The sequence below is a fragment of the Bos indicus genome, chromosome 5 (assembly GCF_029378745.1).
Source record: "Bos indicus isolate NIAB-ARS_2022 breed Sahiwal x Tharparkar chromosome 5, NIAB-ARS_B.indTharparkar_mat_pri_1.0, whole genome shotgun sequence".
Classification (NCBI taxonomy): domain Eukaryota; kingdom Metazoa; phylum Chordata; class Mammalia; order Artiodactyla; family Bovidae; genus Bos; species Bos indicus.
The window spans coordinates 10,885,659-10,904,841 of NC_091764.1; the positions used below are offsets into that span (position 1 = coordinate 10,885,659).

The 19,183-nt window shown below is 38.5% G+C and overlaps 1 protein-coding gene across 4 annotated transcripts in view; it reads left to right on the forward strand.

The window, feature by feature from the left end:
• Nucleotides 1-19,183, forward strand: part of ACSS3 (acyl-CoA synthetase short chain family member 3) — a 185,641-nt gene that overhangs the window by 90,959 nt on the left and 75,499 nt on the right. For all 4 annotated transcript variants that reach the window (XM_019960308.2, XM_070788879.1, XM_070788878.1 and 1 more), the window contains one exon: nt 10,015-10,166. In XM_019960308.2, coding sequence (XP_019815867.2) covers nt 10,015-10,166 — 152 coding nt within the window. The remainder of the gene's footprint in view (nt 1-10,014; nt 10,167-19,183) is intronic.

Sequence of the window (19,183 nt, forward strand, 5' to 3'; positions counted from 1 at the left end):
GTCAGTATGGTCAACTCTCAGAGTTGGGAAAAGGCAGGGGAAGAAAACAAACCAAAACGGACAGACCTATTTTTGATTGTTTAAAACTCTATTGAGGTATAATTGGCGAATAAAATTTAGGCTGTCTGATACATGTGTGCATCATAAGGGCTTCCCAGGCGGCTCAGTGGTAGACTCCACCTGCCAATGCAGGAGATGCAAGAGACGCAGGTTCCATCCCTGGGTCAGAAAGATTCCCCGGAGGAAGAAATGCTAACCCACTCTGGTATTCTTTCCTGGAGAATCCCATGCACAGAGAAGCCTAGCAGGTTACAGTCCATGGGGTCGCAGACAGTCAGACATGACAGCTGAGCGTGCATGCCTGCATGTACCTTATGAAGGGATTTCTCCCATTTGCTTAACTAAAATGTCTCACATATTAATCATTCTTTTCCTGTTGAGAATATTCAAATTCTACCCTTAACAAATTTCAGTGATATGGTATTGTCAACTGTTTGTCACTATATTATATATTAGATCCCCAGGTGCTATTCACCTTATGGCTGAAAGTTTGTACAAAAGGGATAGATCTAGATGAGGTTATAGATCAACATATGCAGCCTGAATGTAGGCATGGAGAAGTCTTACCTTTTCAGGCTGGAAGCTAGAGCCTATCCTTCCTAACCGAAGAAAGGCAAGGACTCAAACCTGAGGAACTGCAACTCTGTGGTATCTACCACAGGAGATAGTGAAGAGGGATTGTCAAAATAGCAGATGTATTCAAAGCATTAATTTGAACCACATGAAACTTCTGATATTTGACTGGCTTTGATTTACAAAAATGGCAAATTCTTGTAATCAAAATAATAGGGGGATAAAGAAGACAGTGTGGTTGGGGACCTCAGACAGGACACTAAGTTTGGATTTTTGAGACTATTTGCAGCCCTTTGTAAAAGTGGATTAAGAGGGTAGCAATAGGGAGGCTTATCCACCCTGTTGGGGGGAAAATGAACTGAGTTATGATCATCTGCCCTCTAGCTTCATCAAGCTGTTTCTCAGAGTGAAACAAAATCTTAAAGAGATTTTACCTAGAAACCTAGGGATATATGTAGAAATCTTTTGGTTATGAAGGATTTCAGAAACTGATAAAAGCAATTGACTTCCTTCCCTAGGAAAAAGAGCATATACACATTAAAAAAAATCAGAATATTTATGAACCCCTCTGAAATTCAGATCAGAAACCCTTCATTTAAAGATAAAGGTATATTGCTTTCAAGCAGTAATAAAACCAAAGTAAAACCCCAAACTAAAACTTAATTTTCAGTGGTCTCTGGACAACACATTAACCTCTGCTGAGCAGGGGTTAATCGTTTCATCTTTGTGGATAAGGCAGTTTTACACAGGGTGCTAAGTCTACAAATCATGATATATAGATATAGATATCGGTATCTCCAGTCTGGAATCTGATTTAGGGATCAAGGCATAAGTAATTGGGGGAATAAGGCATTTCTCTTCGATTGTTTTCTCAGTAAATGGCCTCCTATTATCAGATTTCACTTATATCAATATATTCTTTTTATCAATACTTAGATTGGCTCATTTACTGATAACAAATGGAAAAAAGCAGCAAAATTTAGTGTTAAATTCTAGGCTCATCTACTGGGATAACCAGGCATGTAGATAGCGAAAAAATAGCCTAGCCTTAGGTAATGTGTTCAATTGTTTCAGTCATGTCTGACTCTTTTGCAACCCCATGGACTGTGTACCCTGCCAGGCTCCTCTCTTCATGGGATTTTCCAGGCAAAAATACTGGAGTGGATTGCCATGTCCTCCTCCAGGGGATCTTCCTGACCCAGGGATCAAACCTGGGTCTCCTGCAACTCCTGTATTGGCAGGCGAATTCTTTACCACTGGGCCACCAGAGAAGCCTTAGGTAATGCTTAGTATAAGGACTAGGCATTGGTTTCTCAATCCTGGCTGTGGATTATATTAATAATTACTTTGAGGACACATAAAACATAACAATATCCAACCCCATATCAAGGCCGATTAGATCAGACTCTCAAGGAGTGGGGACAAGGCATTGGTACCTTTCAAAGGAATTCTGAGAAGTTCTAATGTATGTTTAGTTGTGGCAATCACTGGTTTAGAATTGATTTAGATGGTGGTATGGATATAATGGGGGCTTCCCTGGTGGCTCAGCGGTAAAGAATCTTCCTGCAGTGCAGGAGACCTGGGTTCAGTCCCTTGGTTGGGAAGATCCCCTGAAGGAGGACATGGCAACGTACTCTAACACTCTTAGAGAATCCCATGGACAGAGGAGCCTGGCAAGCTGCAGTCCTTAGGGTCGCACAGAGTCGGACATGACTGGAGTGACTAAGAAGCAGCAGCAACATGGATACAATGAAGGAAAGCAAGATAAAAGCATATCCTCACAGGTGAAGCCCATGGACTGGTGAAAAATCTCTAGCAAATAGAGTCAGTTGATATAATTTTTTAGTTATTAAATTGTCTTTATAGGTATATTTACTCCCTGGGTCAGGAAGATCCTCTGGAGAAGGAAATGGCAACCCACTCCAGTACTCCTGCTTGGAAAATCTCATGGACGGAGGAGCATAGTAGGCTACAGTCCATGGGGTCACAGAAATTGGACATGACTCAGCAACTAAACAAAAACAAAGCATATAGTCACTTGGCACATATTTCAGAGCTCACAAAAGGGTAAAGAGCATGCATCTCCCTGTTCTCTGTGCTCAGCTATCCAATTTCTCTTACTTGGAAGCAGTCAGTCTCTTGTTTACAATAGTTCATTCATGTATAAACCGCATCTTTTCTTTTTGTCTACAAACAGCCTTGTGCAAATGGTATGCACACTAGTCTATGTTTGGCTTTTTCACTAAATAATATACCCTGGAGAATTGCTTATGTGTTGACAAGTCTCCAGTTTAGATGTTGCATGCCCAAACTCGTATCCCTTGATAAAAAAGCACCAGGCATGTCATAGGAACTCAACAAATGCTATCGCCAATTTCATCATTCTCCCAAAATAAATCAGCCGACTCTGCTGCACCTGTCTCCTGAAATGAAATTCAGGAGTAGTCCATAAGGGGTTTTTGCTGTCTTCACTTTCGAACTGCAGTAAAAACATGCCTTCGATGACATTCTCAGAAGTAGTGTTCAAAAAGAGACCAAGTGTATTTCAAATCTTGCCACAAAAAGAGGCAAAAACTGTAGTTGACTCAAAAATGTTATGTCAGAGTCTAAGAAATCATACATACTCTTGACCCCCAAGCCTTGAATAAAATGAAATCATAGGATTAGTAATTAAGTCAATTAAATTTTTTTTTGCTCAAAAATTTAATATTTAAGTATACCTTTGTTTTAAGTTGTTGTATTCCACTGTCTTCTGTGTTGAAAAATTAAGCTATTGGAAACTGTGTGAGAAGTCTAGATACTACCTTTTTCTGACTCTGAACTTACACTTGTGGTGCATTAATATTAACACCTTGAAGCAGTAAGGCCTAGATGGTTTGTAAGTGAAGCTTAATTTTATGATATTTGGTGTCTAAGAAAACTGTCACATTCTCCATGCTTTGTACCATTGCTAACCACAATGTGTAAATATAAGCAGTTGACATTTTATAAATCTCCGATGTTAAAAATTCATGGTTTGTAACAGCTGAAAGCTCATAATCTCTGCTTTGCCATTTAGCGATTGCTTCCTGCCTTTGTTTTCTGGGTAGCAACCAAAACACTGTAGACTTCAGAGGAAGGAAATCAAAGCAAATGGTAATGACATTGACTGAATTTTAAAGAGATTTTCAGTTATTGCTACCTTTTAGCTGTATTACTGCTTTGGATGTGTGTGTTTGTTGAAAATTCCTATAATCTTAGACTCTTCTTGTTTTAAAATTGAATGGGTTTGGGACTATTGCCCCTTATTGAATATGCAAGTTCTGGAGTCAGTGTCTCCAAGCAACTCAGCATGCTTAGTGTATTAATGGTTAATTTTTAAAAGCATTGTAAAGGAGTTGTATTACTTATGTGTGCATGGATGTGTATATGTGCACGTGAGCCAATGATGTACAGGAGGGGAGGAGCGGAGAGTATTCCATCAAATCAATAAGCTGTTTGATTATTATTAAGTCATTTTCATTTAGAGTTTGTGGTTCAGGAGGCTTACTAGCTTTGCTTCAGTTTTCTGAAGCTACTAGTGTTGAAGATATACGGGTCCTATGTTTGTCATGATGGTCTTTTCCATTTATTAGACACAAAATAGCTTACAGCACCTACTATGTAATTTTTAATAGTATTACTACATGAAATTGAAGATGTTAGTCACTCAGTCACGTCTGACTCTTTGCAGCCTCATGGACTGAAGCTTGCCAGCCTGTCCAGGCTCCTCTGTCTACTGAAGTGGGTAGCCATCCTCTTCTCCAGGGGATCTTCCCAACCCAGGGATTAAACCCGTATGTCTTGCGTGGCAGGTGGATTCCTTACCATCTGAGCCACCATGTCCTCCGTAACCCTCCATAATTACTAGAGTATAAGTTCCTTTAGAGCAGGACATTTCCTGGCTTGTTCAAAAAATTATTCCTAGGATTTTTAAGAGTATCTAGTCCATAGTAGACGACCAATAAATATTTATTAAATGAATGAATATGTTAGCACAGTCTAATGTATTATGATTGTATGCAACAATGGTTTCTGATGACAGATCTTATTTTGTGCTGTGTTGTATTTGCTGAGCTGTTATATCATCCAGAACTTAATGTTTATGTTAATCAGCAGGCTGTTTTGGGAAACAATAATTTCTTTGATATAACATATTTATATCAAGATTTGAGATTGAATAGAAGTTTTAAGAAAGTAAATAAATTCATAAATATTAAAGTAATTCTGAAATAAGGAATTCACAATCATGAACTCCTTATTGCAAAATTCAGACTTAAATTGAAGAAAGTAGGGAAAACCACTAGACCATTCAGGTATGACCTAAATCAAATCCCTTACGATTATACAATGGAATTGACAAATAGATTTAAGGGATTAGATCTGATAGACAGAGTGCCTAAAGAACTATGGACGGAGGTTCATGACATTGTACAGGAGGCAGGGATCAAGACCATCCCCAAGAGAAAGAAATGCAAAAAGGCAAAATGATTATCTGAGGAGTATAACCTTACAAATAGCTGAGAAAAAAAGAGAAGCTAAAGGCAAAGCTGACTGCAGCCATGAAATAAAAAGACGCTTACTCCTTGGAAGAAAAGTTATGACCCACCTAGACAGCATATTACAAAGCAGAGACAATACTTTGCCAACAAGGTCCATCTAATCAAGGCTATGGTTTTTCCAGTCATGTATGGATGTGAGAGTTGGACTATAAAGAAAGCTGAGTGCCGAGGAGCTGATGCTTTTGAACTGTGGTGTTGGAGAAGACTCTTGAGAGTCCCTTGGACTGCAAGGAGATCCAACCAGTCCATCCTAAAGGAAATCAGTCCTGGGTGTTCATTGGAAGGACTGATTTTGAAGCTGAGACTCCAATTATTGGCCACCTGATGCGAAGAGCTGATGCATTTGAAAAGACCCTGTTGCTGGGAAAGATTGAAGGTGGGAGGAGAAGGGGCTGACAGAGGATGAGAGGGTTAGATAGCATCACAGACTCAATGGACATGAGTTTGAGTAAACTCTGGGAGCTGGTGATGGACAGGGAAGCCTGGCATGCTGCAGTCCATGGGGTCGCAGAGTCAGACACGACTGAGTGACTGAAATGCTATTGATACTGAAAGGCAAAGGAGAAAAGGAAAAGTATACCCATCTGAATGCAGAGTTCAAAAGAAGAGCAAGGAGAGATATGAAAGCCTTCCTCAGTGATCAATGCAAAGAAATAAAGGAAAACAATAGAATGGGAAGGAGATCTCTAGATCTCTTCAAGAAAATGAGAGACACCAAGACACCATTTCATGCAAAGATGGGCACAGTAAAGGACAGAAATGGTATGGACCTAACAGAAGCAGAAGATAGTAAGGAGAGGTGGCAAGAATACACAGAAGAACTATACAAAAAACATCTTCATGACCCAGATAAACACAATGGTGTGATCACTCATCTAGTCTCTGGCATCCTGGAGTGTGAAGCCAAGAGGGCCTTAGGAAGCATCACTACGAACAAAGCTAGTGGAGGTGATAGAATTCCAGTTGAGCTATTTCAAATCCTGAAAGATGATGCTGTGAAAGTGCTGCACTCAATATTCCAGCAAATTTGGAAAACTCAACAGTGGCCACAGGACTGGAAAAGGTCAGTTTTCATTCCATTCCAATCCCAAAGAAAGGCAATGCCAAAGAATGCTCAAACTACTGAACAGTTGCACTCATCTCACATGCTAGCAAAGTAATGCTCAAAATTCTCCAAGTCAGGCTTCAATAGTATATGAACTGTGAACTTCCAGATGTTCAAGCTGGTTTTAGAAAATGCAGAGGAACCAAAGATCAAGTTGCCAACATCCGCTGGATCTTCAAAAAAGCAAGAGAGTTCGAGAAAAATATCAATTTTATTGACTATGCCAAAGCCTTTGACTGTGTGGATCACAACAAACTATGCAAAATTCTTAAAGAGATGGGACTACTAGACCACCTTGCCTGCCTCCTGAGAAATCTGTATGCAGATCAAGAAGCAACAGTTAGAACTGTACATGGAACAACATACTGGTTTCAAATCTGGAAAGGAGTACATAAAGGCTGAATATTGTCACCCTGCTTATTTAGTTTATATGCAGAGTACATCATGCAAAATGCCGGGCTGGAAGAAGTACAAGCTGGAATCAAGATTGCTGGGAGAAATAGAAATAACATCAGATATGCAGATGACACCACCCTTATGGCAGAAAGCGAAGAACTAAAGAGCCTCTTGATGAAAGTGAAAGAGAAGAGTGAAGAAGCTGGCTTAAAACTCAACATGCAGAAAACTAAGATCATGGCATCCAGTCCCATCTCTTCATGGCATATAGATGGGGAAACAATGGAAACAATAAGAGACTTTTTTTGGGGACAGTCTCCAAAATCACTGCAGATGTTGACTGCAGCTATGAAGTTAAAAGATGCTTGCTCCTTGGAAGAAAATCTATGAGCAACCTCTACAGCATTACTTTGCCAACAAAGGTCCATCTAGTCAAAGCTATGGTTTTTCCAGTAGTCATGTGTGGATGTGAGAGTTGGACTATAAAGAAAGCTGATTGCTAAAGAATTGATGCTTTTGAACTGTGGTGTTGGAGAAGACTCTTGAGAGTCCCTTGGACTGCAAGGAGATCCAACCAATCCATCCTAAAGGAAATCAGTCCTGAATATTCAATGGAAGGACTGATGATGAAGCTGAAACTCCAATACTTTGGCCACCTGATACAAAGAACTGACTCATTTGAAAAGACCCTGATGCTGGGAAAGATTGAAGGCGGGAGGAGAAGGGGATGACAGAGGATGAGATGGTTGGATGGCATCACCAACTCAGTGGACATGAGTTTGAGAAAGCTCCGGGAGTGGGTGATGAACAGGGAAACCTGGCGTGTTGCAGTCCATGGGGTTGCAAAGAGTTGGACACAACTGAGTGGCTGAATGAACTTGAATTCCATAATAAAAAAAATATCACTCATTGCCTCATGTTCTTCTGAGGAATAGACAATCTAATGCAAGATAACTGAACCTTTCGTAGTTCAACTAATTTACAAAAAAGTGTGAGCTTTTATTCATCACTTCCATTAGTATCCTAATTGTAATGACATGTTATCATCATTTTTTATGCTTAATAAATATATTAATGGAATTTTGTTTGATGCAGGGTCAGAATTTATTATCTATAAAAATATGGTACAGTTTTAACTATTATTTCTAATGAACTATTGTTTCATTATCCTTGGATATAATTAATTTGAAGGTGCTGTAAAATACAATAAATAGTGTCCCGTGTGTAGGTCGTCACTGTGGTGTAGCATTTTCTTGGTGACTAATGTCACTCTTCAGTGAGTATATTATCATTGTCTCGTGACACTGGCGCTGTAGTAGAATTCAACTCAAATTGGCTATAAAATAACCTTCTTCAGTAGAGGTCAAACCACTTTAAAATATTATCTCAGTGCTTTTAGCTTATCAAAGACTTATTGGAAAAGCGATTTATTCTTATTTGGCAGACAAGAAAATGGCAGCATTGACAGGGCAAGCCAATTGTGTAAGGTCAGTTGAAAAACCATTTATATGGGGGTGAGGTGAAGTTTCCAAGGTTACAGTCTACCGCCCCCGGTGATCAGTGCCTAAGACAGACTGAAGAAGTAAAAGTCAAATCTTTACCTGCCTTGGTTAGAAATAATAAAGTTGGTGCTGATATGCTCATGCCTTCAAAAGGTATAAGTTAAATTACATACATGAGTTGCCAGAATGTATTTGGCAGCTTTTTCTACTACATCAATGTGTTGACCTGCGATGGTAATGAAATCCTACGATGGTAGTGAAATAAATTAAAATCAGGTTTTCAGGGTAGTTGTGATAATAAAAATGAATTTCTAATTGCAAGAAGTATCTTTGGTATTTAAAGAGCAAAAGGAGAAGTAACAATAAAATAAAGAGGTAATTTAAAAAAGGAAAGTATAACTATATTAAAGAATATTGAGAATAACTTTAAAAAATATGTGAAAACTAAATAGTACCCTAGGAGAGATCCAATTAGAAGTGGATAGTGAATCAAAATTATTAAACAGCTATCATATCATACTTATGATAAATGTCATATCATCATCCACTCTTATTAGTTGTTTGGGGAGACCTCTAAGTTGGCTTCTAGCAAATTCTTCCCTTTCACTTTTCACTTTCATGCATTGGAGAAGGAAATGGCAACCCACTCCAGTGTTCTTGCCTGGAGAATCCCAGGGACGGGGGAGCCTGGTGGGTTGCCGTCTGTGGGTCACACAGAGTCGAACACAACTGGGGTGACTTAGCAGCAGCAGCAAATTCTTTCCTTCCTCCCTCCCTCCCTCCTTCTTTCTTTTTCTCTTCTTTTCTTTGCTTACGATAGCTCAGTGTTTCCCAAGTGTGTTTTCCAGGATATAAGGTCCAAAGGATGCTCATATGCTCTTCAGTCTTCAAGAAATGGCCCAAAATAGGAAACCTATTTATCTCAACCACTTCCAAAAGGATTTGCTTGTGAAATATACATTATATGCATATAAACATTCCAGGACCTGACTTCAGAAACAAAGGAAGAAGTACCAGTGATGAGAATGGATTGAGGAATGAAGGAATATAGTTGAACCAACATAGATTTTATGGGATCCTTTGATTTTTTACAGAATTACTGATTTATTTATGCCATGCTCATTTTCAGTTAAAAATGTTTTGTGTCCTTTTGAATTGCATAGTCCACAAAGATTGTTAAGTTTTTGTGAGTGGATTATTTGTTGAACATGCATAATGTCATTTTGAGGCTGTGGAAAACCTACATTTTGAGATATCTTATTAGATTTTTTTTAATTCTTAGAAATTGGTTTTCTTGAAGTGAGACATTTAATTGAAAAGGTCAGTGCTGAGAAATCACTGTAATTCCAGGTTTTTCTGTCTTCTCATATATTTTGAGACTTGCTATTGTCATTTTTAATGGAGATCATGAAAAATGTGTAATGTTAGAAATTCATAGCAACCACATTTCTCATTTAGTCTGCCAGACAAAACAATATATTTAATTGCTTGGAAAATAGAAGACTGTTTTATTGATTTAATTATATATATATATATATTTCTAGTCCTTTATGTTTCAAAACTTAAGAAAGGAGAAGTTGCTATTTGAAAAGCTTTTAGGATACAGTATTGGAGCAAATCGCTTGTCTGATATCTGGGCATTTTGTTTATTTATGACAGAACATGGAAACATATTAAAACTAAGATACGGTGAGAACCCCATTTTATTAATATTGCTATGTTAAATGTGTAAGTATTGAACAGTCAATGAAGTAGGAGACATTTTACCTGGTGACGCTTTGAATGAATCTCGTTGTAGGGGAAGCCTGTGGGGACACCAGATGCTGGTGCCTATTTCCGTGTGCTCGCGGAGCATGGAGTGGCTGCCTTGTTTACAGCGCCGACTGCAATTAGAGCGATCCGTCAACAGGACCCTGGGGCAGCCTTGGGGAAGCAGTACTCGCTGACAAGGTGAACTTGGGATACACAGGGCAAATTACATTAAGAACTGCAATCACAGTGAATAACTGAACACTGTACATTTTTTCTAGCACGGCAGTACCGTTACGGAAAAAGTCAGAGGTTCTGAATGTTAAGAATGGCTGTTCTAAATGTATTTTTGAAAGAGTTGGAAATTTAGCTATACTGTGAATATTTTTTAATACCATGTCCTGTTTATTTCTGTTCAAATTTTCTCAAATTAGTTCTCTTTTTAAAACTACTCTGCTTATATTTTCCTTAAAGCAGAAGGCTAACTGTGATTTATACATATATATACATGTATGTGTGTTTGTAATCTAGTTCTTTACCACTAGCACCACCTGGGAAGCCCCACTCTCTCTGGTAGTAAAGAACCCACCTGTCAATGCAGGAAACATAAGAGACACAGGTTTGATCCCGGGGTCAGGAAGATCCCCTGGAGGAGGTCTTGGCAACCCACTCCAGTACTCTTGCCTGGAGAATCCCATGCACAGAGGAGCCTGGCAGGCTACAGTCCAAAAGGTCAGACAGACCGAAGCGACTTAGCCTGCACATGTACATATATATAAATGCATATATATAATATCTACCTTTTGAAAATAGACTAATAGTCTAAATAGAGGGAAAATACTTGATTTTACTTATAAAGATAAAATGTGCAAATTATAGTCCATATTACCTATGTTGAAAGAGTGAAGGAAATTATTTTCCTGTTGTTTTGTAATAATGTGCTCAGAATAGATACTTTTGTGCTGGTTTATTGCCATTCATTTTAGCTTAATGATATGTACATTCAGAGATAATTATAGCAATTTGTATCTTCAAGGCAGTTTCCAGCATCAGTTCTCATTGAACCTTTCTGAAATAGGTCACTGCTATCATAAACTAAAAGGATTTTGTAGTTTCTTCAAGTCAAAATTGGTTTTAAATTAAGTCAGTTTGAAATTTTTAAATTAAATTCCAGATGTTATGAATTTTATGCTGCTATGACCCAAAGAAGGGGTTAAAACAGATACTGTACAGCAATTGCAGATGTAAGCAAGAAGATTTCAATTTGGGCAGGGTCAGTGATTTGGTTCATTTGTTTCTTTTTTGGGGGAAAAAAAAAGGGATCTGGATTTACATAAAATGTTCATAAAATGAGCATATAATGTGTTCATGAAATACTCTTATATTCCTATTAACTTTATTTACTACATTGTGATTTAGTTTACTCCATTTCAGTAAAAGAAGAGAACATAGGTTTTGGTAAACACATCTGAGGCTGTGTATAGTCTCCATGTCTTAACACAAGACCAGGGATTTTGAAGAAATAGTGCCCTTATTCTTGCAGTGTCCCTTTCTGACAAATGCATTCTGATGACAGGGCATGGGGGTGTGACGACCAAGCTACGGTCTGTTGTGTGCTGCGTCATCGTTTCCCATTTGGTACATGGGTTTCAGATGGTATCCTTTACTGGAAAGGCAAGAAACCATTTCTAATTTGCCTGAAGTATAAAGGGTCTGCTGCTAAGTCGCTTCAGTTGTGTCCGACTCTGTGTGACCCCATAGATGGCAGCCCACCAGGCTCCCCCATCCCTGGGATTCTCCAGGCAAGAACACTGGAGTGGGTTGCGGTTTCCTTCTCTAAGGCATGAAAGTGAAAAGTGAAAGGGAAGTCGCTCAGTCGTGTCCGACTCTTAGCGACCCCATGGACTGCAGCCCACCAGGCTCCTCCATCCGTGGGATTTTCCAGGCAAGAGTACTGGAGTGGGGTGCCATTGCCTTCTCAGTATAAAGGGTCAAATAATACCAAATGAATACCTATTAAATCACCAATAAATGAACACCTATTAAATATCAGATTTAATAGGTATTCATTTGGTATTGAATGAATTTCAATACCAAAATACCAACTCTTTCAAACTAATAGGTATAGACACAGAGTATGAAATTTTAGTCCATGAGATGTTAATGTAAGAGAAATTGCAATAAACTCCCCTGATCAAGCCCCTTTGTCTTTAGGCATTTAAGTTATTCATGATGATGTGAACCTATGTTTTAAGTATCTATTTAGGACTGCAGACTCTAAAACAGCCTCAATTATTCAAATGACTACTATTAATAAGTGCAAACACTTGCTGATCACCTACTATGTGCTAGGCATAAGCAGTCATAGTTTGTTGTCTCACTGGTTATCACAATAAGTAGGAATTATGATTACTCTCATCTTACAGGTAAGGGAGGTTAGGGCCAGAAGTTAAGTGACTTCTTAGCAAGAAACTAACTCAGGCGATCTAACTAGAGCCTACACTCCTAACTAAATACCATGAACATAACACTTTCTATATAAAGTAAGTTAGCAGACTAACTTGACCTAGGGATTTTTGTCACTCATGGGATAAATGCAGCTTTTCCTTTTCATATATTTATAGTCTATACGAATAGTACCTTCACTGATCTACTTTGATAGGTTCTGACTTGTGGACTAACAGAATGTTAGAAGAGACCTCCAAAATCCAATTATCTTACTGTAGGCAACCGGAGTTCAAAAAAAGTTAAGTTTGGATTAGAGACAGAATGAAAACCAGAACCCAAGTCTTCTCATACAACTATACCTTTAATTTTATATTTATGTTCAAGGCAATTTCATGATGACTTACTGAATGGATATTTCTTAGATATTATAATCGCAGCCTTGAGATTGATTTGCAGTTTGCTTCTCTCTCCTTTTGTAGAATGTTTTGTGATGGTATTTTCTTTTTAAATGTTACATAGCTCATCAAAGGTTGTTTTAAAATAAATTTAAAGATTTCCCCTAAATTTAAGAGGGTACTCTGAAATAGGTAACTAACCAGAACTATGTTATTTTATCAGACAACTAGAGTTTGGGAAAATAGGTAAGACATCGTCTAGTGAAATCATTTCATTTCACAGTAGAGAAAACTTTGCCGCAAAGAGGTAAAATAACATTCCCAGGATTATAAAGCTACTATAGGGCAAGAGCTGGGCTAGGCAGTACTGTATGGTAATTTGGATTCTGACTGTGGAGTTAGACTCCCTGGGTTCAAATCTACCATTTACTGACTGTGTGACCTTCAGAAAGTTATGTAGTCTCTCTGTTCTTTTGTGTGTGTGTGTGAGCTAGTGCAAGAATATGATGAAAATAGAAGGTACGTAATTCATGCAGAGCACTTGGAACTGTTCTTAACATAGACTGTCTTAGCTATTATTATCATCTGCTTTCTAATTCACTGCTCTTTTTCATACATCATAGTGATTTTTTTTCCCCATGATCTTCTAGTTCAATTTCAGTAAAGTTAGAAAAATAATCTCTGCTGGGATTTCCATTCAAGATAGCGCAGTACCTCATACTTTGATGTAGCCTTTCTTTTCCAATTACATAGCAATGAGAGTTAATATGAAAAAGAAGAAGCAGAGCGTCAGCGCTGAGCTGAAAAATAAACTCTTCTGTGGACTAGAAATGGATTAGAGTGGCAAAATGGCAAGGGTGGCCGCAGCCAGAGGCTTGCTAGGTGTGCAGGCAGGTGTTGGCAGAGTAATAGGGACCCAGTGTTGCCTTGTACTCCCTATGGAGTCAGAGTTTGCTCACTGATTGAGGGTGAGCTGGGGTGTTAACACACCACTCAGAAAAGGCGGCTGATAATAATGACTGTCAATTGTTTTCTGGGACTGTGACTTATAGCAGACGTTGGTCCAGGGGTCTGAATCAGACAAAGGACAGTCCAGCAATCAGAGACTGAACCAAACTGCCCATCGTCATCCTGGAATAGGATCTGTGATATCCCAAGTATCACTGTGGATTAATAATTCTGAACCATCATTATGGCATTAGATGTCACAAACCTATTGAACAGAGAAGGTGAGCATAGGAGAGAGAGAGAAAGAGATACAAATGACAACAGAGAACTTCTATTTTGAAAAGATTGTGGGAAATAAAATTCTAAATACATGAAGAACTCTAATGCTATTTAAATCAACAGAACATGGATTCATTCCAATTGACCTTATTTTTGTAATATAGTCAAATCAAACTTGAAAATAAGTATTTTGAGGATAATCAGTCGTAAACTAACAACTTTTATGTAAAATTATTAAACTTGGATATGAAACAATAAAAAAGTACAGTGGATAGTGTAAACTAAATAAGTATATGGATACAATGAAAGGCTCTGTTAAAATGATAGCATATTACTGACGAAATTACTCAGAATGCAAAACAGACAAAATAAAAAGTCTGAAAGGACAGTTAAGAGACTTGGAGGGAAGAATCGGTTCTGTTTGAACAGAAGCCAAAATAACAGTAATAAAATGGTGGAGAGTTTTTTTCAAAAGGTTATTTGAATTTTCTAGTGGCGAGAAAATAGAATGAAGGAAAAAGATGGAGTTAACCACTGGGACATTGATGTAAAAAATGATGATGTTCTGTTGTGTGAACTAGAAGTTGATAAGGCATTACTGAAATGATATGTTTTATTTAACCTATGTTGGCACAAGTAAAGAGTAGTTTTCTATTGTTTGGTAGTTTATGGACCTTCAAAGAAAATATTCATTTTAGTTTTCTTCTGCTTATACATTATTACCAAAAATTCTTCACCATATTTTGGCTTTGGCTTTTTATCCATTACTATGCAGCTTCCTATGTATTTAGGAATAAAATTAATTTAACAACAATACCATTTTACTGTTTCCCTTATTGCTTAATTTTCAACTTCATTTGAGTGTTGAATTGTGCTTGATTTTATATAAAAATGAGGAAAGATGTATAGGTCTCATTCCCATTCATCTCTCTCTCCATTTTTTCTGCTCTAGATACTGTATATTGTCATTTTGCTTATCCTTTTAGTGTTACACATTTGGAAGTAGGTTCATCTTTCCATGTGTTGCCATCATCTGAGTATCTCTCATATACTGAGTTACTCTACAATCTAGGGCAGTGCTATCTGGTAAAACTGATATCTACAGCACAGTAACTACTAGCAACATGTCACTACTGAACTCTTGACAAAGGGTTACTACTGTGAAGAAACTGATATTTTTAATTTTTTTCAATTTTAACTACATTTTAAACAGCCAGAGATAGTTAGTAGCTACCATATTGTACAGTGCAGAGACAGGATGTATATAATGAATATGAGTAAATTTTCTCTCCAGAGAGTCCAAATAACTGTGAAAAGATGGCTAATTTTCACTTTTATAAATTTTTAAATAAAAATACATTTTTGAATTTTTAAAATGGGGCATTCATCTGTTTGTGAAATTAATAAAATAGTGGCAATGTCATTAATGAGAAATTTCACTGTTGGAAAATGTTTCAACGCCAGGCCTCCCTGTCCATCACCAACTCCCGGAGTTCACTCAGACTCAGGTCCGTCGAGTCAGTGATGCCATCCAGCCATCTCATCCTCTGTCATCCCCTTCTCCTCCTGCCCCCAATCCCTTGCAGCATCAGAGTCTTTTCCAATGAGTCAACTCTTCGCATGAGGTGGCCAGAGTACTGGAGTTTCAGCTTTAGCATCATTCCTTCCAAAGAAATCCCAGGGCTGATCTCCTTCAGAATGGACTGGTTGGATCTCCTTGCAGTCCAAGGGACTTTCAAGAGTCTTTTCCAACAACACAGTTCAAAAGCATCAATTCTTCGGTGCTCAGCCTTCTTCACAGTCCAACTCTCACATCCATACATGACCACTGGAAAAACCATAGCCTTGACTAGACGAACCTTTGTTGGCAAACTAATGTCTCTGCTTTTGAATATGCTATCTAGTTTGGTCATAACTTTCCTTCCAAGGAGTAAGCGTCTTTAATTTCATGGCTGCAGTCACCATCTGTAGTGATTTTGGAGCCCAGAAAAATAAAGTCTGACACTGTTTCCACTGTTTCCCCATCTATTTGCCATGAAGTGATGAGACTGGAGGCCATGATCTTCGTTTTCTGAATGCTGAATTTTAAGCCAACTTTTTCACTCTCCTCTTTCACTTTCATCAAGAGGCTTTTTAGTTCCTCTTCACTTTCTGCCATTAGAGTGGTGTCATCTGCACATCTGAGGTTATTGATATTTCTCCTGGCAATTTTGATTCCAGCTTGTGCTTCTTCCAGTCCAGCATTTCTCATGATGTACTCTGCATAGAAGTTAAATAAACAGGGTGACAATATACAGCCTTGACGTACTCCTTTTCCTATTTGGAACCAGTCTGTTGTTCCATATCCAGTTCTAACTGTTGCTTCCTGACCTGCATATAGGTTTCTCAAGAGGCAGGTCAGGTGGTCTGGTATTCCCATCTCTTTCAGAATTTTCCACAGTTTATTGTGATCCACACAGTCAAAGGCTTTGACATAGTCAGGATCAGGTATTTTAAAGTTTGGATTTGGCGTTGTTTATGTATTGGTTTTTCTTCTTCCAACAACATACAAATATTTCTAAAAGGCTTTTCAAGGAAACAGGAGTTGTCAGTGGTGATAAGTCCTGTTGCTCAGACTTCTCAGATAATCCACCCACCTCCATCTTTTCCCCCTAGGGCTGCCTGGGTTTAGGTCTCACCACTTCTCTGTGATGGTAATAGCCTCCCAAACCCAGGACCCTGGGATCCTGCCCTGACTTTCTTTCCATCCTCCCCACTCCTGCCAGTAGCATGTTCCTAAACCTAAAATCTTACTGTGCCACTCTCCTGCTGAAAATCTTTCAGTTCAGTTCAGTCGCTCAGTCGCGTCCGACTCTTTGGGACCTCATGAATTGCAGCACGCCAGGCCTCCCTGTCCATCCCTAACTCCCGGTGTCCACTCAAACTTATGTCCATCGATTCGATGATGCCATCCAGCCATCTCATCCTCTGTCGTCCCCTTCTCCTCCTGCCCCAAAACCCTCCCAGCAACAGGGTCTTTTCCAATGAGTCAACTCTTTGCATGAGGTGGCCAAAGTATTGGAGTTTCAGCTTGAGCATCATTCCTTCCAATGAACACCCAAGACTGGTCTCCTTTAGGATGGACTGGTTGGATCTCCTTGCAGTCCAAGGAACTCTCAAGAGTCTTCTCCAACACCACAGTTCAAAAGCATCAATTCTTCAGTGCTCAGCTTTCTTCACAGTCCAACTCTCACATCCATACATGACCACTGGAAAAACCATAGTCTTGACTAGACGGATCTTTGTTGGCAAAGTAATGTCTCTGCTTTTGAATATGCTATCTAGGTTGGTCATAACTTTCCTTCCAAGGAGTAAGCGTCTTTAATTTCATGGCTGCAGTCACCATCTGCAGTGATTTGGGAGCCCCCCAAAAATAAAGTCTGACACTGTTTCCACTGTTTCCCCATCTATTTCCCATGAAGTGATGGGACCAGATGCCATGATCTTTGTTTTCTGAATGTTGAGCTTTAAGCCAACTTTTTCACTCACCTCTTTCACTTTCATCAAGAAGCTTTTTAGTTCCTCTTCACTTTCTGCCATAGGGTGGTGTCATCTGCATATCTGAGGTTATTGATATTTCTCCTGGCAATTTTGATTCCAGCTTGTGCTTCTTCCAGTCCAGCATTTCTCATGATGTACTCTGCATAGAAGTTAAATAAACAGGGTGACAATATACAGCCTTGACGTACTCCTTTTCCTATTTGGAACCAGTCTGTTGTTCCATGTCCACTTCTAACTGTTGCTTCCTGACCTGCATATAGGTTTCTCAAGAGGCAGGTTAGGTGGTCTGGTATTCCCATCTCTTTCAGAATTTTCCACAGTTTGTTGTGATCCACACAGTCAAAGGTTTGACATAGTCAATAAAGCAGAAATAGATGTTTTTCTGGAACTCTCTTGCTTTTTCTATGGTCCAGCGGATGTTGGCAATTTGATCTCTGGTTCCTCTGCCTTTTCTAAAACCAGCTTGAACATCTGGAAGTTCACGGTTCACATATTGCTGAAGCCTGGCTTGGAGAATTTTGAACATTACTAGAATTTTGAACTATTTGAACATGTGAGATGAGTGCAATTGTGCAGTAGTTGAGCATTCTTTGGCATTGCCTTTCTTTGGGATTGGAATGAAAATTGACCTTTTCCAGTCCTGTGGCCACTGCTGAGTTTTCTAAATTTGCTGGCATATTGAATGCTGCAGTTTCACAGCATCATCTCTCAGGATTTGAAACAGCTCAACTGGAATTCCATCACCTCCACTAGCCTTGTTTGTAGTGATGCTTTCTAAGGCCCACTTGTCTTCACATTGCAGGATGTCTGGCTCTAGGTTAGTGATCACACCTCTTACCACCTTCAGGATGAAATCCAAATTCTTTAGAAAGTTCTGTAAGCTCCTTTGTGACAAGGCCCAGGACTGGCTCTCCAGATGGCTTCACTTGCTCCTCATTTACCCTAGAAAGGTATAATATACTTAATCACAGAAGTTTAGAAAAATAGTTTTGATAGCTTGAATAAGATACAATTAAAATATGTTCATGTTTTTCAGTCATAAGATTATCAACAGTGTGGCATTTATATCCTTATTTTGTCTTGTTTTTATATAGTATCTAAAATCATAGATATATCAACCTTATTTTAAACTTTACAACTTTAGTCTTTGTTATATTTTAGCCTACTTTAATAGCTTAATGTGTTACTATCTATTTCACCCTGCTATAACATGTCTGCCTGATGAGGTCATAATTGATAATCCAGATTTTAATTTCAAGCAAGTTGTAAGTGAATACATATTTGATTACCTAAATTTTAGGTAATATTAGGTAATATATTTGCTTGAATTACAAATATATATGTAGTTTGCATAAAGTTTAAGTATCTAAAATTCTCAGATATTTTGATTGGTATTGATGTCATAAAGATGAATGATCCTAAGGAGCTGTGAGAAATAAGCAAGAAGCAAGTAATTATAGGATGAGATATATGTTTGTAACGGAGGCAGCATAGAGGCTCCATGGTTGTGGAGCATGGTGTGGGAATATTTGAATCTTCATGAGATTTTTATGAAATAAGTTAAGGGAATGAGAAATCTTCTGTGGCTGTACTACATTGTACAGGATG